This window comes from Anoplopoma fimbria, chromosome 18 (assembly GCF_027596085.1).
Source record: "Anoplopoma fimbria isolate UVic2021 breed Golden Eagle Sablefish chromosome 18, Afim_UVic_2022, whole genome shotgun sequence".
Lineage (NCBI taxonomy): Eukaryota > Metazoa > Chordata > Actinopteri > Perciformes > Anoplopomatidae > Anoplopoma > Anoplopoma fimbria.
The window spans coordinates 13645948-13673115 of record NC_072466.1 but is presented as its reverse complement, the minus strand read 5'-3'; the positions used below and the strand labels follow the sequence as shown (position 1 = coordinate 13673115).

At 39.9% G+C, this 27168-nt stretch overlaps 2 protein-coding genes across 2 annotated transcripts in view; one reads left to right on the top strand and one right to left on the bottom strand.

The window, feature by feature from the left end:
- The window catches only part of LOC129106954 (disks large-associated protein 2-like), an 82893-nt gene extending 64630 nt beyond the window's left edge, over positions 1-18263 (bottom strand). Inside the window, exon 1 of the mRNA XM_054618247.1 lies at positions 18146-18263. Coding sequence (XP_054474222.1) covers positions 18146-18263 — 118 coding nt within the window. The remainder of the gene's footprint in view (positions 1-18145) is intronic.
- Positions 18264-18313: 50 nt separating this feature from the next.
- Positions 18314-26709, top strand: LOC129107592 (cytospin-A-like). Its single transcript, XM_054619091.1, has 13 exons — positions 18314-18326; positions 20622-20672; positions 21622-21741; positions 23211-23681; positions 24023-24096; positions 24280-24902; positions 24986-25073; positions 25222-25297; positions 25392-25428; positions 25623-25719; positions 25851-25967; positions 26430-26489; positions 26604-26709. The coding sequence occupies exons 1-13, from the start codon at positions 18314-18316 to the stop codon at positions 26691-26693; spliced, it is 1917 nt and encodes a 638-aa protein (XP_054475066.1). The 3' UTR covers positions 26694-26709.
- Positions 26710-27168: the final 459 nt, after the last annotated feature.

The window sequence follows — 27168 nt, the reverse complement described above, 5'->3', positions numbered from 1 at the left end:
TACAGATATATCAGTTATGTTTTTTGCTATGCGGCAATTAAACTCTTACTTACTGACCCTTTGAAATCGTAATAATGTTATTGTGCTGTTACAAACACTGACTATTTAAAGTGACTGTGAGGAACTTTAATTGGTTATTTAACCATCGCAATTCTGATGCCTCTATACGACCTACTTAAGTAGGGACCGTCAAAATCAACACAAAAGAAAGCAAGTTGTAGAAGCTTTAAGGTCATAATAAAACAAGGAAGGAACATTTTCTATTGTATCAGCTATATACTCATATTTGAGACCTAGAAACAAATTATGTAAACTACATGTTTATTTTACCCCCATGTAAACAACATTAATGTGAACCAAAAATGTAAATTCATCCAATTATATATAAACATCCTTTAGAAGGCCACATAATGTGTTTAGGAGACTGGTTCTGTAGAAAAATTGTGCACAAACAAATAGGATCCCGAGGTCTCTCCTCCTCCTACTTGCAGATGCTAACCACGCTGTATGAATAATACATTTAATGCATCAAACAGGCTAATAACTAATACAGTTTGTCATGGCACCAAATGGCAATTAGCTCTGTTTACTCACTTCCTTCCTTTTTTTCCCAGAAACAAGTGTCTTATCACGTGGACAAGATGTCTTTTTCAGCCACCCTTGGCCTTTTGATGTAACCAGATGTCTCCATTATTTAGCTCATTAGTGCTCATCAGTGTAGCTCTGTGTGCACATGTATGTGTGAGTGTTGCTCTTAAGTTATAATTGTGCTTCACTGAAACCAATAATCTTGATCATTGACCATCCCTATTGGTGTATTAGTTGGAAAATGAAAAAACAAAGACTAATATAGAGTTAAGTTTACATATTGTGTTAAACTCTGGCAGAGATTTTCTAACTAAAAGGGCTTTGAGAAGTTGGAGCGCTCTCAAAAAAAGGGATAATATGCCAGTTTCAGCGCTATTTCTTTAGGCGGCTGCATATGCTCAACACAATTGAAAAAAGACACATCAGAAACATTATTTAAACAATAAATAAAGCATATGGTCTGAAGTGCATGGCGCAAATTCACTTAGTTCACTTAGTTCGTTAAACGGTGCATAATCTGGGCACAAAGTAAGGCGCAAGGGCCAAAGGGGTCGTATTTCTTAATTAACCACAGGTGTGTTTTGGGCGTAACATGAATTAGTGTAATCTCCCATTTCCTCAAAAAGCCAGGTGCGCCTACATGCATTGTTTTTCAAATGGTTGATACAGCAAATTGTTAGATAGGGCCCTCAGCCTTATGCCTGATTTATACTTCTGCGGAAAAGCTTGTGCTGAGCTTCGCAGAGATTGTTTGCGGAGCTCGCAGAGAGCCACAGAGACGAGTACGGTCCAAATCAAAAATAAATTACATGCTACGCACATTCCTCCACAGTACTATGCCTGGCACATTTGAGAGGTGCCCACACCAGAACGCATAGGCGCCCAGCTGCAGAAGTATAAATGAGGAATTATTTGATAGTCTCTAGACTGCACAGACTTCATTGTGCAGCCAGGGGACTGACAGACTGTTTCGTTTCCTCTTGGTTTGGCTGCTGGCTACATCTTAGTATTTCAAAGTGTACCTTCACATTCCCAGGTAGGAACCTGTAACTAGAATTGAAAGTGATCTATCATTCAGGGCATTGAGTTTCAAAATTCCCTGCTTTTGGGGTTTCACTAATCAGTTAAATCAATTTGAATTTCCTTTCATTTCACTAGTTGTTGTTTGTTTGTAATAGCGATATTATTTATAATTTGTTATTGCTTTTGGATATAATTTCCCTATTTACATTAAATTTAAAGATTTCAGTGTCTTGACTTCCTTTTTTCCTTGATTGTCACCGTTTTGATACCCTGCTGAGTTGTTTTACTTCAGTTGTATTTTGCTGCACACAAGTAACAGTGTGGCTCTCACACTGGAGTGTGATTCGTCAAAACAGTCTGACACTCAACAGAAGCTGTTTCTTTTTAAGACACCAAGAGCACACTGCAGTGACAGAATATTTTAATAAAGTTGCTGCTGATGGAGATTACACAAACACAAACTGGGGACTTCACACAGCAATATTTCTTATTATGGCCATCTGCAATAACAATAGCAAGCCTTTGTCCTGGTTTCAGAGTGCCTTGGGTAGTAGCTTTGCTGTTGTGAAGGGTTTTGTGTAGGGATAAGAGCCTAAATAGATAGCAGGTCCAGAGGCAAAAACTATAGAACTAAAATCAAATCAAAAACGCTCCTGGGCATTAAGTGATTCATCTAAATTATTTTATTTTTCAAGTACAGGATACAAACCAGCTGGTGAAAGGTTTTTCAGTAAAAGCACGCAAGTAATTCCACAGGCCTGGTTTCTTTTTTATGCAGACAAAGCTCAGCAGCAGCTCATATAACGGATCCAGATACGATTATATGCGATTTTTTTATTTTATTTTTATTGGGATCACCTGCTCAATTTTATTTTCTCATTACAAATAAATACTACCGTGGAAACTGACCATGAAATGTAGACCACAATAATGATGAAAATAAGAGTATCGAACAATGATACAATATGTCTACACATACGCTACCATAATTGTGTTTCTAGGAGAGCAAATAATTACTAGAAAGTACTCAAGAGAGCACCTTCCTTCACCAAAGCTGAGTAAAACTCCAGATGTCACGCTGATTGGTTGATGAGAGACATGATCTTTTGACAATGCCTAGATTATGTCTTCTAATGTTGGTACTTTGTTAAAGGAGGTATTGTTTAAGATTTAAGATTGACAAACTTGCAACCACTGAGGTATAGCCATTTAAATTGATCATCTTACTGTAGCGGCAGCTATGGACAAAATGTAATTTGCAGCATCATCTGGCATCATCTGGCAAACTGTTAGATATTTATTTTTTTCTTTTCAGGTTCATCATAACATGTTATGTGTTAACTTTTATAAATATCAGATGGAATTTGCTGGAGAAGTGGTGAAAATATTTATTTCAAACACTGAAACGGCAGATTCTTTTTTTCCAATTTGCTTCCGATTCCTCTTGGGTCAGATAAAATGTGTTGGGACTTAGAGTGCTTCTTAAATGAGTGGGATGTACTTTTCTTCATACTTTTATTCTCTATATATCTATTCTGACAACTCAAGTCAGTCAGTCTCCCAAAAGTCAGTTCTAGTCCTATACCAGTACTCTCTCCCCAAAATCAAAAAATCTGTATATCATCTTTTATGTACAATAAGGTAATATAAGGCCAGGGATTGCTGTGGGGCAAAACAATCTGCTGTATTTAAAGTATTCACCTCATGGACCATACCCGAACCATCAGTACCACCTCCAAAATCAATCCGGCATATCAGATCAGGAATCATAAAAGGCCACATGCTGGCTTTGTGCATGACATAACTCAAACTCAAACTGAGCAGTTTTTAGAGATATCCTTTTGACGAAAAGACAGACAAAACATAGCTAGTATTAGAGGCTAATAAACCGGATGCACTCAAACTGGCTGGCTGTGTGTGACACTTACTGACTCGACATGTAACACTTGAGAATCCTGAATGGGATCGTGGGGTATTAGTATTCTGCACTAAAACACGTATAGTGTGCTGATTCAAGTGAGCAGAAAGAGCTTTGATTTTTTAATGGGCTGACAGAATAACGGCTTAGAGAGGAGGCCTGTGCTTTTAAACTTCTCTCTTTCCTCTCAGCACACAGCATGACACACAGCAAACACATGCCTGATCTCTAAAGTGGTCATTCTAAAAACCCTGTACACAGATAAATACTCTCTATGACTTAATCTATACTGTTTCCTCATGATTTATTATGTGAAATTTGACAAGGGAAGGTGGAGTTGCCCTCTGGTGGTAGCTTTATAACCTTAGAGAAAAAGGCTATTCTCAATATTCTGTCTGCGAGTTCCCTGATTTTGGTCAGCTAAACACAAAATGTCACTTTTGTTGTTGACAATCTCTACAGCCTCTGTAGTAAAATTTGGTCAGTGACAATAGGAACAAATGTTGTTCTACAGAATGATCCCAGCCACTGAAAGGTTTTCACCCCATGCCGACTCCTCTGAGGAAACCATCACATGCTCCAGAATTTACCATAATTAGTTTTGAATTAAACTGTCACCACCAGCAGGGTGCCACACTGTGTTTTCACTGTTCTCACCTTCATGTGTCATGACACATCAGAGCACAGGCCACAATCTTTAAACCTCTTGTGTTTCTGGGGACGAACACATCCATCTAATCCCACCTATTAAAACGATTAGTTAATGCTGATGCTGCTAAAATGCCTCAAATTGAATGGTTGGATTTCATTTGTGTGCCAGCCCACATTTAGGAAGGCTCTGTTCTCTTAGTGTTGGCATTTCAGAAAATATAGATAGCTATATTATTTACATTGCTGTAAAGTCAGTTTTACCCAGGAAAAGCAGTCTCAGAATATTACAATTATTTTCTCTAAAAAGTATTAACATCTCAATTACCACAATTTTAAAATTAACCAAACTGCTAAATTGTCACACTTCGCTTTGTGAGCTCAAGACCATCCATGAGAGCCTTGATGGAATGAGTGGACTATCCAACATTATTGATATTCCACTTGAAATAGTGCTGATGAGCCAAGGGTTTGCTGTTCAGGCCAGGCGGAGGGTTCTGTATGCCAGCAGCCTGCTGGAAGTAAAAAAACATCTTACATAGGCCGTTTCCAAGTGGGCAGAGCAGTCTGATTACAGGCTAGTTAGGGATTTGCCAAAGGGATTTGAAAGTTGAAAGAATGGTTGAAGAGTGGATTGAAGAGTTTTTGTTTGAAATCAAATACAAAAGAAGTTGAAAACAGTTTTTTCAGGCTGTTTTGTTCTGACTGTGAATGCAGGACAGTAACCTGGAATAAAGCTCCACTTTATCACTGAAGTGATGAAGTTTGGACAACTAAATACAGATTTGTATGAAAGCGAATGTCAAACCAGTTGTTTCTTCTTCACAAACACCTGCTTTTCAGGTGTTTGGACTGAACACCTGCAAAATGCTTTTCTGAAGACGCCTTCCTGTCTGTCGCTCTCGCTACACGCTGCCATGCCCTGCCGGTGTTTTATCCTGTTTGTGGCGCTCTGGCTTCCCCCCCTTGCCTGACTGGACGCTGGTTTAGCACATTAGTTTTAGTACTCTGAATTCCCTGTGTGGACGTGTACCACCTGGCAGGCATCGGCACCCTGCGTGAGTCAGAACACTCAAACCATTAACGCACAGCAGGTACCATGGTAGTGGCGAAGGATCGAGCCCATGTGGCAATGTTAACCTTAGTGTGGATACACACACATAAAACACACACACACAGCATCTCTCTTGCCTGACTCTTACTGATCCTATAAGCGCTCCCCAGAGTGCAATGGACTGAGATGACTGCTACCACCCAGCTTCTCGACAGGCTAACCCTGCACACAGTATATCCTATTATCAGCTATGGAGATGTTCACTATGGATACTGCCAGAGTGAACACACACACTCTCGTATCAATTTCACGCCTGATGGCATACCGATTAAAACTGCAAAGGTCGATAAAGGTGATTCTGATCTTTTTTTTTTTTTTTTTTTTTTTCTGGTATGAATTTCAAATGTAAAATCAAAGACAAAATTGAAAAAAAAAAAAGACATTTTCTTTATGTATCCATTATCTGTTTCTATTTAATATATGCTTTACTATTTGGTTGAGGATGTATTGTCGTGTAGGCAGGGCCGTAGCCAGGATTTCAGAAATACAGAGATCATAACTACAAATTCATCCAGATACACAGCAACCTAAAACTATTTTTAAGTCAGATTTGGTTGTATTTAAATAGAAACAAAAAACATGACATTTCATTTAAATCCTATTAAATTTTTTTTATAATAACAATGTCTTCAATAAAAATGTCAAAGGGGTCATTCTTGGTGATAAACTTACAAAAAACTTTCACTTGAATCAGCAGTTCCCCTTGGTTTTACAGAGCTTTAAAGCATCTTTCAGCTCATTGCTTAGTTGTCCGGTCCACAACTTTACTTGTGGTTATTTTCTGCAGAATTGCTCTAAACACACATCAAACAGAAAACAGACACAGTTAAAGACTAGCTGGTGTACATAGTGGAGCATTTAGCAGCTAAACAGACTGATATTTCCCTCAGGAGCTGGTGGAGACTAAACAACAGAGCTAAAAACGAGTGAATATTGGACTTCCATTCATCAGGTGTCCACAAACACGACTCCACATGAATGTTAATGTTGCTCTATTAGCTGCCGGATGTGTAAATAAGCAAGTGTTTGCTCAGATGTTGAGCTGAAACAATCTGTCAATGAATCAATTAGTCAAGGGACAAAAAATGAATCCACAACAATTTTATGCGTTATGCCAAAACTTCACTGGCTCCGGCTGCGACTATGTGAAAATTTGAGGTTGAATTCGTCCCCTATGATAGTTAACTGAATAACTTTGGCTCTTAGCAGCTGTGAGAATCAATTTAAGGTTCATTTGAAAAGTTTACACAGGCCATATCTCAATTTCCATGGGCTTCTTACAACAAACTTATCAGATACGTCCTTTGATTCAAAGGGAGGATCTATCCTTCAAATAGATGCAGGCTGCATATTGACAGGGCAGAGCTTCAGGATTAGAAATTGTGTTGCTACAGGGATAGCCCTGGCCTTCATACAGCAGGGACTCTCTGTTCAGGTCTGCACTGCATCATTCTACCGAGACAGAAAGCTCCTTTTCGCAGCTATTTTCGACACGCTCCGTCCCCGTGGCGGCCTCTTTGTCTGTCCAGGAATCACTTGTCACCTTTGTCACATTGTAAGCAAGAACCAGAGTTTCTGGCTTTACAGCCCTCGGGGGATACATATATAGTAACCACACACATAAAAAGCCTCACATGTGGCTCACAGAATGCAGCAGGCTTTCTTTCAGTGAGATAACATCGTTCACGGTTTAAAGTCAACCATCTTTAGATCGTCGTCTTTTCACCTTCTGTTTCTCTGTCTCTCTCTTCTCGACCTTGCACTCCAATGATCTCACTCTTTCTGTCACTCTGACTCACTATCTCATGTACCCAAAATGCACACTCTCAAATACTTTGTTCGTAACCACTCACCATTCAGCCCCGTCGTAACACACCATGACATACACGAATGTTCACACTTGGACATTTGCTACAGCAGAGCTCCAAGATTAGCAACCACTACCAGCATGACACATCGGGAGAGAAAGAGTACAACACACATCAACACATATTACAATCACACTACTGGAGATACTGAGCTGCAACACACACCGACTCACATTCACACACACACACACACACACACACACACACAAACACACACACACACACACACTACACTTGAACTGCGGCAGAGCTTAATACTACCACAATAGCAAAAGCATATCCGTCAATGGCGCCATACATGTTTGTTTGCCTGTTTTCACACCATTGTATCCCACACACACACATGCACACCCTGGCCTAGATCCCTCTCATGAAGCAGCACTGTTTGGTAGAAATGTACAGAAGAAGAGGGGGGTGGGGGGGATGCTACAGCAGAGTATCTCCATGGAAACAGGCTGGAGAGCAGCATATCCCACTACTGTCAGAGACTGAGGATGAATCCAGTCTTCATTAGGAAAAGCGAAACCACACCACACACCAGGAGGTTGATTCCATTATTTATTGCAACAGCTTTTTCTCCGAAAAAAGAAAAAACACACACACACCTGGATGAGGGGTTTCCTCATGCTTAAAGTAGTCAATACACTCCAGCTAGATTATTGGTCTTTGACAAGAGATTCTCTTCTGAGGCGTATTTATGCAGATGATATGATTTCAGTTAGTCTCATCCTTGCTCGTCATCGAGTTGTCTTCAAATGTCTTACAGCTACCATTTTACCTCAATCTTTTACAGTAGACATGGAAACATTCTCGAGGAGCTGGAGATTAAATTTAAATCTCCCCTGAATTTCTAAGAATTTGCTGTTGATGATGCCTCAAAATCCGACACACTTAAAGTTGGATTGTAGTAAGTCATGTGCTACAAAATGTAGTGTAGTGTAGAGAAGCCTTTAACTGAGGTTGTTTCAAACTGATATTTAAGTAACAGTGGGTGAGCCTGCATTTGCCATGAAATAAATGTTGCAGAGAGAAATTGAGGGTTGACACTAGCCAGCATATACTTACAAACAGTACGTGGTTGGAGGCATTCATGCGGTCACTCACATCACGCAAACCATTTCTGAGTCTTAAATTGTCCAAAAATTTCAACCACATCTTTTGAAATTATGATGTAATTCACAGTTATCTACTTAGGTCAAATGTGACGAGAGTACGTGTTTCCACAAGTTCTTAGTACAACACAATAAATTGTATCAATCGTGCTTTCTGCTGCCAATATCCAGCTCACTCCTCTGAATGCTCTCTATATTCAAACTCATATTCACTCATCCACTCACTCATACACCCACACAGCTTCTCTCGCTACCTAACATGGTATTGTACCAAGCACCTCTTAGAGGGATTAAACTGGAAACCAGGATTCTGGTTATTTCCATCCAGCTTCTCTTGGGTTTTGCCACAAAACTGAGCATCAGGTGCCAAGGAAACATTAAGATGGGTCACTGTGTCAGCAAAGGAATAATACACTGTAGATAAGAATACATAAGTCATTAGTAAGCAAAAATACAAAATATTCCTTTGGTTCCAGCTTCTTAATTGTGAGAATCTGCTGCTTGTATCTGCTTTATATCTCTGTAAATATAATATTATTGGGGGCTGGACTAAACTAGACATGAAGACATTTTCACTATATATTGACATTTCATTTTTTATTTACCAAATGATTATTCATGAATCAAGAAAATATGATGCTAAACATAATGAAAAGTGAAAACATAGTTTTGCTGTTGCTGTATGTGTTGCGGCCCTACTCAACACATACTGCAGTTAACAGTGAGGGAAATAACTGTACGTATGTGTGTTTGATGTGCAATTATTGGCTATACAGAGAAGATATGCAACAATATATGCCGATAAAGATTGGAACCATTAACTACAAAACAGTTAGTTAGATATGTATGTGAAACAATGGTTACAATAGTCTACAGTGTTTGTAGACATTGACATTAGGCAGGAGAGACACCGAGGTGTCACCTGTGAAGTTGTAACAGTTTGAGATCTAAATAGTTAAACTGCTAAAAGAAACCAAATCCTGGCTCATTAAAATTGGAAAGTGTCACTACCTGAAGTGGTTGTCATCAACACTTTAGCTTATCGTGGCCATAGAAAAAACTGTTAATTTATTTCCATTGTTGAAATCCAGTAAAGTCTGAGGGGAAAAGAGTAGTGTTGTGCAGCTCAGTAGACAGATTGACATATTATACTGCCAAATTGGAAATGTTTTATGTTTGCAGTTTATAATAATACTAGGTTCTGTGGTTAAAATGCACAGTCATCTCCACTATAACCAACAGAAAATTAAGCTTCATCAACAAAAAAACATTAGTTTGAAATCAATACAATAGTGCCAGTTTGACTTCCAGGTGATGTTTTGATCATGTTTAACACCATGGATAAGACAATTTAAAAGCTTCATTATTTTTATTCCAAAAATGTGGATTATCACTTTAGATTTCACAGGACTGGTGACTGGTATTTGTATTGTCCTGCTTTGCACTCAGCAATGAATCAGCTTGTCAGTTAATAGCTGGTTAATCATTCCATCCTGACCTGAAAACCCCTGCAGCAAAACAAAGAGAAGAGATGCCATCAACAGCCAGATGTACTGCAGCTTTAATTCTAAAAACAAACACACACTCTCTGTGAGCATAACGCAGAGGGTATATAAACAAGTTATTCATTTTGTAATCTGTGTCAAATGGCTAAACTCCCATTTACCAAAAAAGGACACAAAAAGCAAACTGAGGGGTCCAACCAAGATCGTAAACGTTACGCTAAATTTCTTGAAATTTACTGTAGATATCAATGGGCCACAAAGGATGAATCTCAATGTTTTCTCTTAGGATATCTCATACTGTAACAGGCAGGGTACCATGAAATTTGAAATTTGGGAAATTAGCATAGCATACCAATAAGGCTGGAATCAGGGGGAAACAAGAGGCATGGCTCTGTCCTAAGGTAACAAAATCTGCCTATCACCACCTACTGATTCACACGTTATATTGTTTGTTCTATCACCAGGAAGAAAACACTCCTAAAAAGTTACTGGTCCCAGCCAAGAAATAGTCCGGCATATAACCCCCGAAAAGCCTCAAGTTGCCGTTTCAACATTTCGGTTGCAGCCTTTATGCTAAGCTAAGCTAACTAGCTGCCAGTTCCAGCTATATTTATATCTTCTTGTCTAACTCTCCGCAAGAAAGCCAATCATCTTATTTCTTGAAATATTGAGCTTTTCATTTAACCGTAGTAGTAAGCTTCGAGCAAAAATGAGTCAGTATGTTGTCCATTTCGACCAACATTTCATTGCCCAAAATTGTGTAATACACATTGCAGCCTCTAGGGGCTGCTGGAGTGGCTTTCCACACTTTATTCAACTGGCTAAATGAGGCGTTTCAGGATGCCAGTGTATCTGCTGGAAAAATCAGAGGAAGAAGCCGCCTGGGAGCTGAGACTCTGCATCTCGGAAATCCTCCTCTGCATCCTAATGTTAGACATGACAAATGACCACCTTAGACACCTTACACACGAAAGCAGCTTGATTCAGTCCACAGAGCTGTCTGAGCGTGCCTGTATGTATGTATGCATGTAGGTGTGCCTTTAGCTCACTGTTTGTACAGTGTATTGGGAGATGGAGCATGTTGCCAGGGCAAATGCTGTATGCACAGTTTGTATGTGTGCCTGTATGTGTCAGGCCACAGGATTAATGCTTCCAGTGATAAATAGCATCTGTCAGTCCTCTGCTGCATATCAAAGTACAGTTATAAAAGAAACTGGCATACTATCTGATCTGTATGCAGACATGAATGAGCGTGCACAAATCCAGGAGCTAAACGGAGCGCAAGACACTGTCAAAGGTTTTAGCACATATACATAGAAAAGCCCTGAAGCCGTGTCAAACAGCAGAATTCAGGATTTGGATACCATTGCAGCACCAGCTCGTCTCCATTTCTTAGTATGGCATTATGAAGGGTCTGTGTGTGTGTGTGTGTGTGTGTGTGTGTGTGTGTGTGTGTGTGTGTGTGTGTGTGTGTGTGTGTGTGTGTGTGTGTGTGTGTGTGTGTGTGTGTGTGTGTGTGTGTGTGTGTGTGTGTGTAAGGTGAAGGCAATAAACCTTCATTAGGTCACTTACAGCTTCAGGCTTTGAGGCTTCACACCCAACTTGTGATTAATAGATTTAAGGATTTGGGAGAGATCAAACTGTTCAGATGTTGGCTAGCAGGTTTTCAGGAATCACAGAGTGATGGAGTAAGTTCTCCTACAATCACCCCTTCATTCCTCTGTCCTCATCTACCTGCTGCTGTAATCCTTATCTCCCCCTTTGTATCCTCATTTCATCTTGAACTCCCTCTATCTATGACAAATAAGGTATGATGACAAACATACATTGACAGGGAGAGCATTTTTCCTCACTTTACAACCAAACAGAACCTCTAAAAATGATTATATAATGATAATCTACTGGTACCATGAAATAAGGTGGTCATGTCAGTCATTTTGAAGCCAGATATTGTGCCGACGTTAGTGGCCATAAGAAGATTGATGGAAAGCTGTTTGGCCACATTGTCAAGATGAAAATCCTCTTGTTACCCATCGAGAAGCCTTTTTGAGGAGCAATCCCCCCCCCGCGCTGGATTCTATTACACATACATATGAACACACACACACACACACACACACACACACACACACACACACACACACACACACACACACACACACACACACACACTTGCACGTATTGCTGTGATTGAAGAGGTGTCTTTTTCTCCAAAACTGAAGACATGTATTTTGCCATATCTGACAAAGATCTATCTCTGGGAGCTTATTTCTATCCGTTGTGTGGAATACCAATTACCTTATCTGCTGTGCCAACTTCTCATCTACCTGTTAAATTCTAACACACAGAAGCCTGTAACAGTTCTGTAGAAAATGTCTCAAGAGAAAAACACAAATAAAAATAAAATAGAGCAAAGACAAAATGCCGGTTTTCTTTTCAATAAGTCCAAGTCTTCTTACCTTGCAGCAAGTCTATGTTCCGGAGACATTGGAGCACATATGCGGTGCGTCTTCACACGATGAGAGGGAAGACAGTCATGCAGAGGTGTTTCACATCTGAGACCGGAGGGGGAAAGCAGGATTTCTCCTCTGTTTTTCTGTTCCTTTCTTCTTATTTTTTTCAAAGCCCTCAAAAGAATGGAGCACTGACAGAGGAGGAGGAAGAGGAGGTGGAGGAAGAGGTGGAGGAGGAAGAGGAGGAGGAGGAGAAGGAGGAGGAGAGGGAAGGCTAAGGAGGGAGCAGTCTGCCAGGCTGGGCTGCTGTGGATCACCTGGAGCAGTGTTGGGCTCCGCATTTACTCCTCCACTGCAGCAGTACGAGGCAGCGGCGCGAGCTGCATGTTGCTCCCAAAGATCGCCACAAAACAAGGACACGGAGTCTCCATATGCTGGATTCAGGATTCTGCAGCTCTGTAGCTCAACACGCTCCTATCCCCATCAGCATGCACACTCATGCTGTCCCTCTTCCCCTCTGGGTTTAAGCATCTCTGTCTCCCTACGTGCCTTTGCCTCACACTCATTTTCCCTCTCGAGGGGGTTTATAACGCGTCAACAACATGTTGCCATGTTATTTGGCTCTCACTTTTGCTGCTCTGTGTCCTCGTACTGACTGGTGCATGTGGTCATACGTCTGGTGCTCTTGGTGATAAAACGTCAAGCTCAATAAAGCCTCTGCCAACCTCTCCCTGTGATGAAATCACTGCTCCGACTGAAAGGGAGGGAGTCGTTCCCTGGTCTTGTCAGGACCCTGCTGACGTCACCGAAGATCAGACACGTTTTTTGGGCCATGTGCAGGTGTTTAAATGGCATACTATCCATGCATAAAGTTACACAAAACGGAACAACAGAAAGAAAGCCGAAACTGAACTTTCCACTTCGTCTGCACCAGATACAAGCAAATTACAATATGAGACTTGAACACTGTCCTGTCTTTCATAGTCCTGAGACGACCTCTTACCCAAACTCGAACTGCAACTTTCACCAGCCGTTACAGCAACACTAGCCCTCACTTTCTCCTCACCTCCTCCCACCTTCCCCAGCCTCTTCTCTGTCCTACAGCACAGTACAGTTTCTAAGGTAGAGAGACAATTTGAGAGAGGATCATGATGATTTAAGGCCCAAAGTAAGACTTATTGGTATTCTGAAGGAGCAGAGGTGCTACTCAAGAGAAATATTAGCGATTGTAGTGGCCAATTGTCCGAAAAATCCTAAAACAAACTTAAATCAAAGGGCCACTGACGCACCATGGGTTTGTGGTTTACGCAGGCAAAGAGGTTAATGTCCAAACAGAATTCCGTGTTGCTGATGATTTATTTGGTCCAACAAAACAAGCAAACAAACAAAAGAACACAGGAAATCCTGTCGCTGACTCTCATGCGCTGGTAAAAAACTATAGGCCCACCTCGGTGCATGCTGGTCCTATACCTGCCTACTCCTATATGTAACTGCAGGTCCCCACAGTGTTACCCAATTCAAAACAAATTACCAAACCCAAAACTAAGTATACTAAACAACAACAAAAACATTATTAAACTAAATGAATGACCATCAATAGAAAAGCTATCTTAATAAATCAAACAATCTAACCTAAATAAGCAAACATCTAGAATAATTAAACATTACTTATGCATAAAATAACTAAATAGTAATATCCTATAAATAGCTCCTACAGCGATCCTTAACTAGATGAAAAAGAGACTCATCAGCAATAGCTGATCCAGATGGAAAGGAAGGGGCTTAAAAACAAAGCTAACAAAACAATGAAACACCTTGTCTATGACGGAGCTTTTAAACTTCTTCTGTGATGGTGACTGTTTGGAAATAGACAAAGGTTTTCAACCATCTACCGTCTGTTGACAACTGTTAAAGGGTTGTGATGGATGGTCACCACCATAGTCTCGCCAACCAGCAGATCTACACCTTAAAGAACTGGTGGTTTTCTATCATTCTACTACATACAGTGCATGCAGACTGACAGCAAATCAAAGTAGACTGATACTGGTCCTCATTAGGTCATTAATCACAGTATATTGTTAGAAATCCCATTGTTATTTTGTCGACCCCCTTCAGATCTTAATGGGTACCATGCTTCATTTAAAAAAAAAAGCTGCTTTCAACGAAAGCAGTTAAAAACTGCACAGTCTAAAAGAATAATTAAAAAAATTCTATGGATATGTTTATTTGTAAATACATGAGAAATTACTATAAAAAGATTTGTTATTTAAAGCTTTTCATTTTAATGAGAACATTTCTAACAGCAGAGATACACAATGCCATATTTGTGATCTGGTGATTCTTCTGCTTTTAGTGCTAACAAATGTACTGTTGCACTGCTGCTGACACAACCTATTGAGCAGCAAAACAGAGCCTACTTGGTAAATTTATTTTTGCAAGATAACACAGCACACAATCTCAAATGGAAATACTGAAATGGTCAGTTTTTGAACAGCAACATAGCAGCATTTTTTACATGTTATCAAGTAAACAGTCCCACCTAGTGGTGTAAAACTTACCTGAAGTTCTTTCTGAAATGTAACTATTTACACATTTGTGCCATAGTTTTAGATTAAAACCAATAGAAGCAAAAAAAATTATAAATGCTCATTTTTAAAGCTTAAACTCAAAGTGATAAACAGCATCACTTCTCCTGCTTGCTTTATATCCCTTAAAATCATCCAGTCCACGCACTCATTAACATTCTGCCTCAACCTTGAGAAAATGATGAGCAAGGTATGATCAAGAGCAAGTTCTCCGGATGGCTGATAAAGAAGAAGAAAAAACCCAGAACAATTCTTTAGGTTATGCACATCAAACAAGCGGAGATGTTCCCTTATCCACGTTCACTTCATCTGGAAACTTTGTGCTGACAAAGACTGTAAAGACACAGAAGGACCCTACACACGATTAACTCACAGATAATCTCTGATGTGTGCTAAAACTCCAACGTCAGCCTATTTGTAATTCCTAATGTCCTATAAAAGACATTTTGAGAATGTGATTAACACATATACTGTATGATCATTGTTTGAATAAATGCTGTCAAAGTTGAGATCCCACAGCCTTTATCTAAGAATGGTGTTATGATTTAGGATGACACTGCTGCATTACAGGCACAAGGTAACGATTAATGCCGGAGCTAAATGTGCAAAATGTCCCTGAGACATTAATGGGCAGAACAAAAAGGTAAAGCTTCAGCGTAAAAATAGCCAACATGACCTCAAAATGTTTGCTCTTTGGTGAATTATATTCACCAACATGCTTTTAGCAACACACAAGTGCTATTCTCATGTCCCTTTAATCTTTAGAATGCTTGTTTTGGTCTCAGTTTGTGGTATTTATAACCAAGTAAATAAAAAATGTACTTATTTTATGGTTACTCTTTCATGATTCCGTCTTTGCCTTTGGCTTCAAAAGCATCACAGTGAAAGTGATAGCATTTGATGTTTTTGCTGATGTAAGCCAGCATTTGATCATCTACGATGCCCAAAAAATGCCAAGAGAAAGGCAGCGGACCCCTGCAGTGCTTTTTCCTTGGATGGTTCTCAGAGCTCTGACCTCTGCAGAGAAAAGGATTATGCAGATTTTACCTAATTTACCACTATCTCCTTTATGCTCTATGCCCACATTCTCCACACATCACAACAACTAACACCTCCATCTCACTTTTTTTACAGTTGATTTGTTGCCTTAAACTGTCTTTTATTAGTTATAGGTTCAAACCTTTCCCATCATACACCAGGCTAGATGGTAGAGAAACATCTCATCTGTCAGATCATGTGTAATTTACACAGCACACACAAAGGAAAGCGGGAATCGATCGTTGTCATTGTAAAAGCACGGCGTTAACAATCTGCTTATCCATAGGATTGTTGAATTGCACTGAAGTATAAAAGCTGTACCAATCAATATATCTGTATTATCAATGGATGGAATGACTATGCGTATGTGAACGTTGTCGTTTATAGTGACAAACCCAATCACGCAGTTTTCTTCAAATCTATGAGTGGAGCATTTTAACATTTTTGACGTCATTGTTAGAAGCCGCAACTTGACTGTTTTGGTTCCGACTCACTGCTCTTATCAGCGTAGTTTACAGCCTCAATAGGCAGCAGTTTACAGTGAAGAAAACTCTGATAGGCCTCCAGCACACTTCCTGCTCAGCACCAAACGGCAGACAAAGTTAGCACCTAGCTGATCAACATAGTGGAGAATTTTGCGACTAAAGAGACAAATATTTAGTTGATGGGGAGAACTAAAAGATGAGTAAATATTACGTTCATCAGGTGGACGCAAACACAACTCCAAAGGAATGCTGACGTATCTCCATGTCTGTTGGATGTGGAAGTAGGCAACTGTCTGCTAACATGTTGGCCTGATCAACTTTATAGCTTGATAATATTCCAATTTTGTGGTTACAGTTTGTTGTGCTGCCCACAAGCCTCCCCCCAAAAAACCTGAATGCAAGTTTAAGTTACAGTTTGAAACACATCTTAAGTATAATTTTAGCATTCTATATTTTTATTATTGTTGACAAGTGAAATTAAGAAGGGGCCAAAACCAGTCGGAGTCGGTTTTTTTTATACTTTTTGACTTCTGGGAAGTATTGGAAAGACATAGGGTGTAGAAAGGTCTGCATCAATAACTACATTTTGGATAGATTCCCCTACACTGATGTTGGGATATAGATCTTCAAAAAAAATCTTCATTCAGCATTTTATCTGGCTCCCAGGCTTATGAGTACACTGGTTCATTTCAGAAAACAGATGTTTTCTGTACTATTACAGAGCCTTTGTTCATTGTAATGAAGGACCCTTTCATTAAGTTCAACAGTGTTGCTCATTGAAAAGGGTTTTAATAGTTTCTGGACCAAAATGTAGGTCTATAACACTTAGCAATGATATATAGCAGGCTTTGGCTACAAAGGCATAACTTAGCATGATCAATTTTGTCTTTTTATGGTATATTTGACAATATGGAAAATATAGAATATCACCAGACAAACACTGATACCAAACACCATCTACAACAGGCCACAATGGTCTCATCCTACTCGTGAAAACTCATCTCTGGAAAAGAACAAAGGAGTTGCCATCATAACTCTCATTCCTTCAGATCCATGCAACTATAAAGCCATTATGCAACATTGAATAGATGTAGCTTTTTATCAAAGTGAATGACTTCTCCTCATTATGTTTGACATAATTGCCCCTCCCACCTCTTACCTGAGTCCTTCTCAAAGAAAAGACAGCAGTGAGTCTGTAGTAGCCATGGTAACACCTGTGACAAATGAAAAGATGGATGACAGATATAGTACAATACAGCTGAGTCACTCCAGGCAAATACACACAGACACACACACACACACACACACACATAGATACATATACACACACATTGACTGAGTGGAGGGGAGCAGCACAATGGGAATGTGTGGGCATTTACAGACAGAAGAAACTCGAGGGAGAAGCTGTAGGTCCCCTCCATTCACAATGGCTTCAATGGCATCCTACACCCTCCCTCCACCTCCAAACACATGTAGGCCCTACTCTAACTCTCACAACACCTCACAGATACATCATGCATCATTCAGTGGTATTGATTAATCAGTTAAGGAAACACCCTGACAAGTGCAAAGAATCATTCAGTGAGTGACTCATTCATGCGCAGCAGAACTTTCTGGCCTTTTACACTTTTTCTATGTGACAAAGTGCGACACGCTGGCTTCACCTGGCCCAAAGCCCCAAACCTCCATCAGACCTGATGTAGAGGAGCGCTTCTTGAGAAAAAAAATCAAACATCAATAACAACAACAGACTTCGCTGCAGGTTCGGTTCATGCACAAACACGACACGGCGAATCCTTTCTTCCTACCTTTTTCAGCGCTGACATCTTCCTCTTCAGAGAAGGTCACTTCTTCTTCTTCGATAGTAAACGGGCGGTAAATGTGTGAGAGACGATCATGTCTCCTGGTATCCGTGAAAATGTTCATCGTCAGGTTCGTTAGAAACATCTGTGGCAGAGCGGCCGTAGTTTCCCATGATGACGGCGGCTTGTATGTTGTTTCTTGTCCGACGCAAGTCCTGATGCAGCTGCAGACTTCATTCTCTGGAGATGAATTATTATTAAGCACTGATGTTGTTTTGGTCACTGATAGCACAGCTCCGCTCAAGAAGGCAGCCAATATCAGACGCCATTTTTACGTCTGCACATACAGTAGCTCACTTGTATTTATAATAATAATAATATATTTGTTGTTATTGTTATTATTATTATGATAAATAATAATTAAAGTAGACATATTGTAACACGTAACTTTTCAAGAACCTAGAACACAAATTGAAACAGAAATCTCTTCAAATGTAAAAAAACATTCAATTTAAGCGATGGCAGCTTCCATTAGATAGGCTAAGCATGACGTACGTAATTCAAAGTGAATAGTGGTTGAATTGCTGGTGAATAAGAGGTAAAACAAAGCATGATCTACTTTATGACAGCTATAAATCAAATGTAGTAAATATTAAAATATAGCACGTATATTAGTTTACTACACATATTTTCAGTCAAAACAAATCCTAGTAACAGAATTTTCAAATCATTTTATCCAGTTTATTTAATTTTCCTTATTATTCAATATTAAACATTCTAAATTTATTTAAGGTGTACTTTTCATTAACTGGGTTAGAAAGTGCCTTACAGCAGAACAAGGAATAAAAGTAAACAGACTAGCAGGTTCCTTCTCCTACGCACCCTAATAATGTTGATCATTTTGTTTCAAAGTGCCTTAAGCTTGGATACCATATGTATGGTAATTCAAGTGAGTGGGATTAGTGTGAGATTGATTTCTGATGCCAAAAAACTGCAGTGTTGTGTACAGGAGCAAGAGGTCACTGAGAAATCATGTGGGTAAAGTGCAGAAAACAACCACAAGCAAAAAACTGCCTGCACCTCTTAACCTTTGCTCAGACAGCTGAGACAAATATATTTGACAAAGTGTAAATCAATCTGCCCACATATTGATAACATAACCTTGGCAACAAGAAAACACATATAAAGTTTTAGTTATATTAAGGGAAAAAGATTGTGGATGTCTGGAAAGTGGTATAAACAAAATCAAAATCCTGAGACACTGCAGCATGTGTTGAAAAACGGCAATAATGATTATAAACACGTTTTCAAGTGTTATCAAGTGTTGTTTCTTATCCACAAAAACTCCTGTGACACTACTCCCTATAGACCCATAGGGAATACTGCCAAAGAGTTACGAAAAAACTTTTTGTGATATAATATTTGTGAAGCTTCACAATGCATACTTAAACAAAGTAACTTCATTCGGCCTTTAAACAAGTTACTGCACTAAATGGTATGAATTACTACAACTATTTGATATCAATTTGGGGAAAACAATTGAAAATAAAATATTGATTTGGTAATGACTTGATGTTTATTGTACTTTATTTGAAAAAAAAAAATGAAACAATAAATCCAGATGTTATTGCCTTTATCATTATTCCTGTCAGTACTGAGTTTCGTCACTGGAGGGCGCCAGAGACAGTCTTCTTCACTGTGCTCTGTCCATGGTCCTGAAACCTTCAAACGTAATCCACATTATAATTAAAAACTACATGATAATCGAGACACTCACGCGATTCCTCTTCATTGTGCTGAAATGTTTAAACCAGGACTAGGTCCAGCTCTCTCCAACTTGCTGAAACAAACATTATAGTGTTTGACAAAGTCGTTTTCACTGCATCAATTTAAATTGGAATATGTTTTGTAATATTGTTTATTTTGTTTGTATTTACATTATATATATATATGTTTATTTATGTATATATATATGATACATATAAATATTACTTGAGCTGTTTGCCTGTTTTCCTTTCACATCTTGTGAGCTATGACCACCTCCAGACGGGTGGAGCTGCAGCCTATTACCTGCGTGACACCACACGTGCATTTAAAGGTAATTAGCCGCCAGCAGGTGTAACTGCCTCCCTGCGATGTTTCCCCACCGCTTGTATTCACAGCAGCAGAATATAATATTTAATATAGCCTAGGCCTGCGTCACACTGTTTAGGGTTTCGCAGCGTTAGTTTGTGTTAAAAACATCTTCAAACATCGCTTTCAATGATGCCATTAACAACATTCATGTCTTCGATCCAACGTGCAGCTGCTGCGGAACCAGTTTGTTTCTGCCTCCTTCTCTTTTTGTCGCATTGGATTTAAAGGCGAAGCGGGGTTGGATATTATTGGGAATTGGACCTAAGTTATAGATGGTGGCTGTGTGGTGAACATGGGATATCAGGAAAATATCATTGTAAGCAACTCGAACATTGTCCTCCGGTAGATTTGGGAAACGGGACGCAGCAAACCGGGGACAAAACTGGACGGGGTCCAGGTAGGATGGATGTAACTGGAGGGTAATGGTGTTTGCAGTGTCCTTGGTTGTTGTTGTTTTTGTTGTTTTTTAATATATATTTTGTTGGTGGAAAAAGCATGACTCCAAACTTCATTCACAAATCGGGCAGTTTAATTTTGCGTGGCTCCTTAGAAACGTCCGTATGTGGCACAGCAAATGTTGAAGGTATTTTATAAATCGATAGGTGTTCATTGTTAATACGGCATACAATTAACTTAGCAACAGCTTGATTTGATAACAAACTCCCTGGTTTTAGAGTTGTAGCTTAATAACACAATACTCAGTTAAAATAATCTGCGGAGGCCAACAGTTAGCATTGTGACTCATTGATGCCCAAAACTAAATCACTTGCATGCGAAATTCCACTGGGGTTAACAATAACATGTAACTTAGGTTAGTTTTGCCGTTTAATGTAGCCTTGTTTTTATTTCGATAATCACAGCAACCTTAAATCGCTAGATGATCAAATAGAGTTTGATTAATAATTCGTAAAGTGAACTCCACAACACTGCAGAGGTGCCTTGTTAGAAAGAATGTTATTGTTTTAACACGTTTGTAGCTCTTTGTTGAATAACAACACATATTTGAATTGCTTCTGCAACAAATGTATGTTTAAAGCTGTATAATTGCAGCTTTGAATTCTTAGCTATTGGGAGGTGGCCAAGAAAAACTGCAGGCAGGTGTCACACTGACTGATGTATTTTCCAAAAGACATTGATGTGTTTTGTGAGACAATAATCTTGTAGAACCCCTTTGTCATGTTAGGGGAATGTTTTGGCTTCCTGACCCAATCCTGCACTAAACATGCCTCTAGCAAAGTCCTTGTAAAGCTCTTTTTTGACATGTTGCTCTCATTTCATTCTGCTAATCAAGAGTTCAGTCGTGAGTCATTCTCATAAAAGATTTATATTTATTCCCTCCCATCCAGACAGCAGTGGGCCTCACAAAACAGAGGACGCAGTGAAGGACACTGAGGTAGCCTATCCAGATACTCACCCCAGCTGGATCATGGGTAACCAGACTGGCAGAGACAGCCATGGCACTACAGGTACTTGATGACAGAAGCGATCAACACAAACACAAAATCTTTTTAGAGTATAGGGGATTAAGAACACTGTTGTTTTTTTAGTAGAGCCTGGGCAGTTTTCCCCACACTTCTTCTGGTCATTATACTGTAAAACAGACTAGTTTTAGGCTATTGTCTTCCTGGCTCCAGGACAAAAAGTGAGAATAAACTGATTTGCAATCGTAACAAAAAAAAGTTTGTATTCTTTTGTGTCGCTAAAGAGTAGCAGTAGCCTTTACACCGAGAAAGGCATCAGCTGAAACATTGTGTTTGTTACTGTTCTGCAATACAAAACAATAAAATGCAGAAAACACACATTCTTACTAATGAAAGTTCAAAACACTATTGCGTGAAACAGTGAATTTCAGTTGGAACAGCAAACTTTACTGGCTTTAGCACAAAAAAAGGGTGAGCGCAGTGATGTTTCATTACATCCCCCAAATTTGAAACAAAAAATTGAAAGACCATCATATCCTTTTGTTTGTTTACCCAAAACACACTCATGTAGTGCAATGGTAGCAAAAAGCATGTTCTGAACTTAAGTATGCCACTAAACCAGGAATAATAATACTCATATGACAAAGCCCAAATGTTACATTTTTGGGTAAATGTATTTAAGGCTAAATTACAATGTGGGGCTGCTGTAGAGGTGTTGCATGTGTGCAATTGCCCTGTGCAGTCCTGCACTGTTTACTTCCTTAAGACATTCAGTCGCTCAGTTTAATTCTCACTTACAGCTGTTTAAAATGCTGGTCTATGTTTCCCTCTCTTGGCTGTCAGTATGCAGGAAGTAGGCTCAGGCTAGAGGATGAGAATAGCTCCCCTGCTGTAGCCGAGCAGACTACATCATGCCGCTGCCAAGGAAATGATGAGTCTGCAGAATCCTGCAGCATAAACACAAGGGCAAGGAGGGGAAGCATGAAAATATCTGAGTCGAAGGAGGTGTAGAATCCTGTAGTGTGCTGTAATCCTTTATAACCAACGCACACCATAAACGGCATACTGTAAGCATCATAGAGAAATCACAAAGCTCTAACATTATTTTTCAGTGACCGGTGACGCTTAAGATCTATCAAAAGACACAAAAAGCTAAACTGCTAAAAAAAAATGATGATGGATGTTATCACCTTGTGGTGGCACTAACGGTAGCTGTTAGATTGTGGGGCAGGGTAAAATCTCCTCTCCTTCTGGATCTTGCCACATGGGGGAACAGTGTGTTGCCAAGACATTGGCAGCAGAGGCTTTTTGCTGCATCAGTCAGACCAGGACAGTAAATAAGGGAGCAGTGCTTAAATCTGCATCAAGTAAAAGAAGAGGGGGGCTTTGCATTCAGCACATTTTTCTTCTATTAGATGTTTGGGTAAGGCTCAGGGAGTCATATTATTCTCCTTTATCTCTCTGATGCTCATTTTGTTTTGCTCTCCATCAGTTTCACATTTCCCCCCTCTTAGTTTCTCCTTTAGATTTCTTCCACACGCCTCCTACCACGCCCTCAGAGGGAGAGCTGACTGCCATGGCCTCATCCTCTGCAGCTTCCTCCAGTAAGGCACAGACGCCATCACCAACCGGCACCAGCACCCCCTCCATTGCCTCTCCACACGCAGAATGGACACAGAAACTGTCTGCTCCCACAGAATGGGCTGTGATAAGCATAGACAGCGGCACCTCAGAGACAAATGTGAGCAATGCAGCAGTGAGGCAAGGGAGGGCAGCGGGCAGCCCGGTCAGCCTGGCCTCCCTGCCTCTATCCAGAGGATCGCCTTCAGAGCAGAGCTGGCAGGAGGGGGATAGTGGACTGGAGCCGCAGGCTGCAGCAGAGAGAGTCGGAGAGGAGATGACCCTGGTTTTATTCAGTCTGATGGAGCACTACAGGACCTCACTAGGCCTGAACCCCAACACTGATGTAACCACAGGAGCAGTAGGTAGGTCCTCCGCCTTCACTGTTATTTTTTTCTTAAAGATACTTTAAAGCTACGGTTGATAATGTTGAGAAACTAGAAAGAGAAAGCTGGATTTTCAAAGTATCCAACTGTTAAAACTAGCTCAATGTTAATGAAAGTAGCTAGCAGCACAAGCTGTAAACTATACTATAGAGTCAAGGCTGTTCTCAGGGCAAAATGTTTGACTTTTTAAACCTTTTTTGTTTTATTAAACATTTTAGGAAAGTGTGTCGCTCTTGACTAACAAACTAATGACCTATCCGGTTGTCATACATATTTTTACTCAACCTTGTGTGCTTTTCTTTGTTCAAATTGTTTTTCAGAGCTGCTCAGGCGCTTAATAACAGAGAAGGATGAGCTGGTTGAGGAGGTGGACACACTTAGGGAGACACTGAGGGTGAGTTGGAGCTGCAAGTCCCATGACAACCTTAGGCCCTTAAAATGTCCTAAAACTCACTAGTTTCTTTCTGCTTTATTATCTGGTGGACACTTAAGAGCCATACCGAGAACAACAGCTTTTAAATTCAGATTACACGGTATATTTTCCATTTTTTTCTCTTTCTTTTGTCCTACATGACAGACGGAGAGGTTGGAGTGGCATCAGTTCCAGTGTGACCTGCAGGTTGCAGTGTCCGTGGCCGACCGGCTGCGGGTCGAGTCGGAACAGGCTCTGGGTTTGCTCCAGGAGAGCCAAAGGGCCGTCAAGAAGCAGCTGGCACAGGCCCTCAGCAGAGAGCAGGAGAAGGAGGGAGAGCTGGAGAGTCTGAGGGCCGAGCACAGAAACGTCTGCTGCAAACTTACTGAACTCACCCTGCAGCGGCAGCTGGAGCGAGCTGGGCTGGACGCTATGCGGGATGCTTGCAAGGTGAAAGACAAAACAGACTGTGATGAACAGGCAGAGCGAAGAGACTCCGAGGAGGGGAATGGGGAGGAAATACAGGAAGTTGTGGAAGAAAAACCCGGGGAAGTTGAAACCGACACTGAAGTCAAAAATGTTGAAAAGCAAAAGCAGGAGAATGAAACAAATCAAGAGGTGGATACTCATGTTGTGGGTCATGATCCCGAGGAGGCAAATGGATCACAGAGCATTCAGCTCAAAGGGAAAGGGGTGGCGGAGGGATACCTTCGTAGTTTGGCTATACATGAGAAGAAGAAAGATGGGAGAGATCCAAGGAGGATTGTGATGCTGTCTGAAAGATCTTGGTGAGTCTACATGAACTCTCACAACACATTTGCCCCCGTTAACAAAAGACAGTGTTATAAAACATGCAAAAACTGTCTTTTAGGAGTCTCTCTCGTATCCGACTCGCAACTGACTCTTCCAGTGAAAATGGGACCTCAAAGAACACAAGCACAACACTACCGCTATGCAAGGTACCACACTCGTTGTGTTGATATTAAATGTTATTTAACCTATTATAATTATATGGATGGGTATCTGAGTGATTAGGGGGGTGGAAAACATTTATATTACTGTATGATCACACTAGGCATATGAAGAACCCGTTTCTTAACTTTCCAGAAAGAAGAGCCACCAAAAGGGAGAAGGATGGACCGCATTTTACAGCGGCAGGACAGCTGGTCCAGCTTTTACACAGGTAAGCTTAAAACCTATCAAACCGCTTTATTGTTATTTTTGACAGTTTGGTAATTGTACAGTTGTATGACTGTGACTGCATTTTTGTTCTGCAGGAAAACAGGATGAGGACCAAAGCTCAGATTCCATCAAGTAACTAACTCTTTAGGGCCTTTTTTTTTATACTGACATCTCAACAGACCCTTAAGTCAAATCAAACATAAAGTCACATTTAATCACAATCTCCATTTAATTTCATTACGTGAGGTTTTACTTTGCACTGTAAAGTTAAGTAACAAATTAAGTTTTTCTTAAAACTGTGTTGAAAGCTTTTCTTGCCCTCCCAGACCTCAGGATGGTTTCAGTGCTCTGCTGAGGCGTCATGGCGGATCCAGAAGAAACTCTCTGCTGCGCTGGTGCCAGAGTCGTACCCAAGGTTACAAGGTTAGAAAGGAGGTTGTAACTATGTTGAAATATTTTGAAATTCATCAAAATCTGTAAAATTAGGGGAATTCAGGGTAAAAATAAATTTTTACCAGTTATATCATGTCTTCATCAAGTACGTTTTCTGGCAGAATATTGAGATCACGAACTTCAGCAGCAGCTGGGATGACGGCTTGGCGTTCTGCGCCGTTTATCACACATATTTACCAACTCACATCCCATACGACACCCTCAACCCAGCAGACAAGGTAAAACTGTTGCCGTTTATTCTCAAAACAAAAGAAACGCATGCCATGAGCAGAATATGTTTTACTTTTTACATTTACAAAGACTTTTCACTCAAGCACAAGTCTCAAAAGCCTTTACAGAGACAAAAAATATATTGTGTATCCAGAAACAAATACTGATAGTATCTCGTAAAAAACAGGCATACAGGTTATTGATCAAGTCAAAATTCTTGTACTTCAGAAGTCATTCCAGGTGGGTCTGATTACTAATTCTGACTGTGAAAGAACAAAAAAAAAATCACTTGTTCTCACTTTATCAATGACAACGAAGTTCTTAATAAAGTGAGTTCAAGTGCTTGACAGTGTGCTGGGAATTTCTTTTTAGGGTTATTTTACAAGTACTCATGACTGAAAGGTATCTCTGTAAAAAAAAATATGCACCTGATAATGTAAAAGCTGCTTCTGACTCAAATGTTTTTGCAGAAGGAAAATCTGGAACTCGCTTTTAAGACAGGAGAAAGTGTCGGAATTATAGCCACACTGGTGAGACATTTAAGTCAATACGTAAAACATTTGTAAAATTACAAATTGTTCAACTTAAACCAGCCAATTCGACTGGTTTTATAATCTTGTCTTTACATGTTAACTGTGTGACAGACAGCAGAGGAGATGCTGAAGCCAGATGGACCCGACTGGCAGCAGGTCCTGGGTTACGTCGAAAGCATTTTTCGTCACTTTGAGATGTGAAGTGGTTTTGTCTTGTGTCGCTCTTCAGGCTGGTTCTCTTCCATCATTGTGACTCAAGGACTGAAAATCTGTTCACCATAAGAAGTAGTGCTACTCATAATAAATCAAAACAGCCAGGATTTAAAATGTGTCAGCAATATTTAACTTTGATCTGTTTCTATGTATCAATACTATGTCCTCCACACAGAAACTAAACTTTGGAGTATTTCTATTTTTCTACATACCATCTATTCCAATCCATGTAGCTGCTGGGTAATAATGCACAAGACACAAATATTTGTCAGATTATAAACACATGCTCAACAATCACTGTCACATTTGTTTCTGGGTGCTGGGTGCACTGATTTTGCACGGTTTTCCTTTTAAATATGAATGAGCACTTTATGATTATTGTAAATATGAGCTGTATTTTTATGGGGATAATTTCAGAATCTGGTTTACTGTTAAGTTTTATTTATCTTGAATAATAGTAGTT

What these genes read in the sequence shown, in the direction of transcription:
- LOC129107592 (XM_054619091.1), top strand. An exon ending in CAAAACTGGACGGGGTCCAG is followed by an intron (nt 20,673 to 21,621) that starts GTAGGATGGATG and finishes CCTCCCATCCAG; the next exon opens with ACAGCAGTGGGCCTCACAAA. An exon ending in TGTAACCACAGGAGCAGTAG is followed by an intron (nt 23,682 to 24,022) that starts GTAGGTCCTCCG and finishes ATTGTTTTTCAG; the next exon opens with AGCTGCTCAGGCGCTTAATA.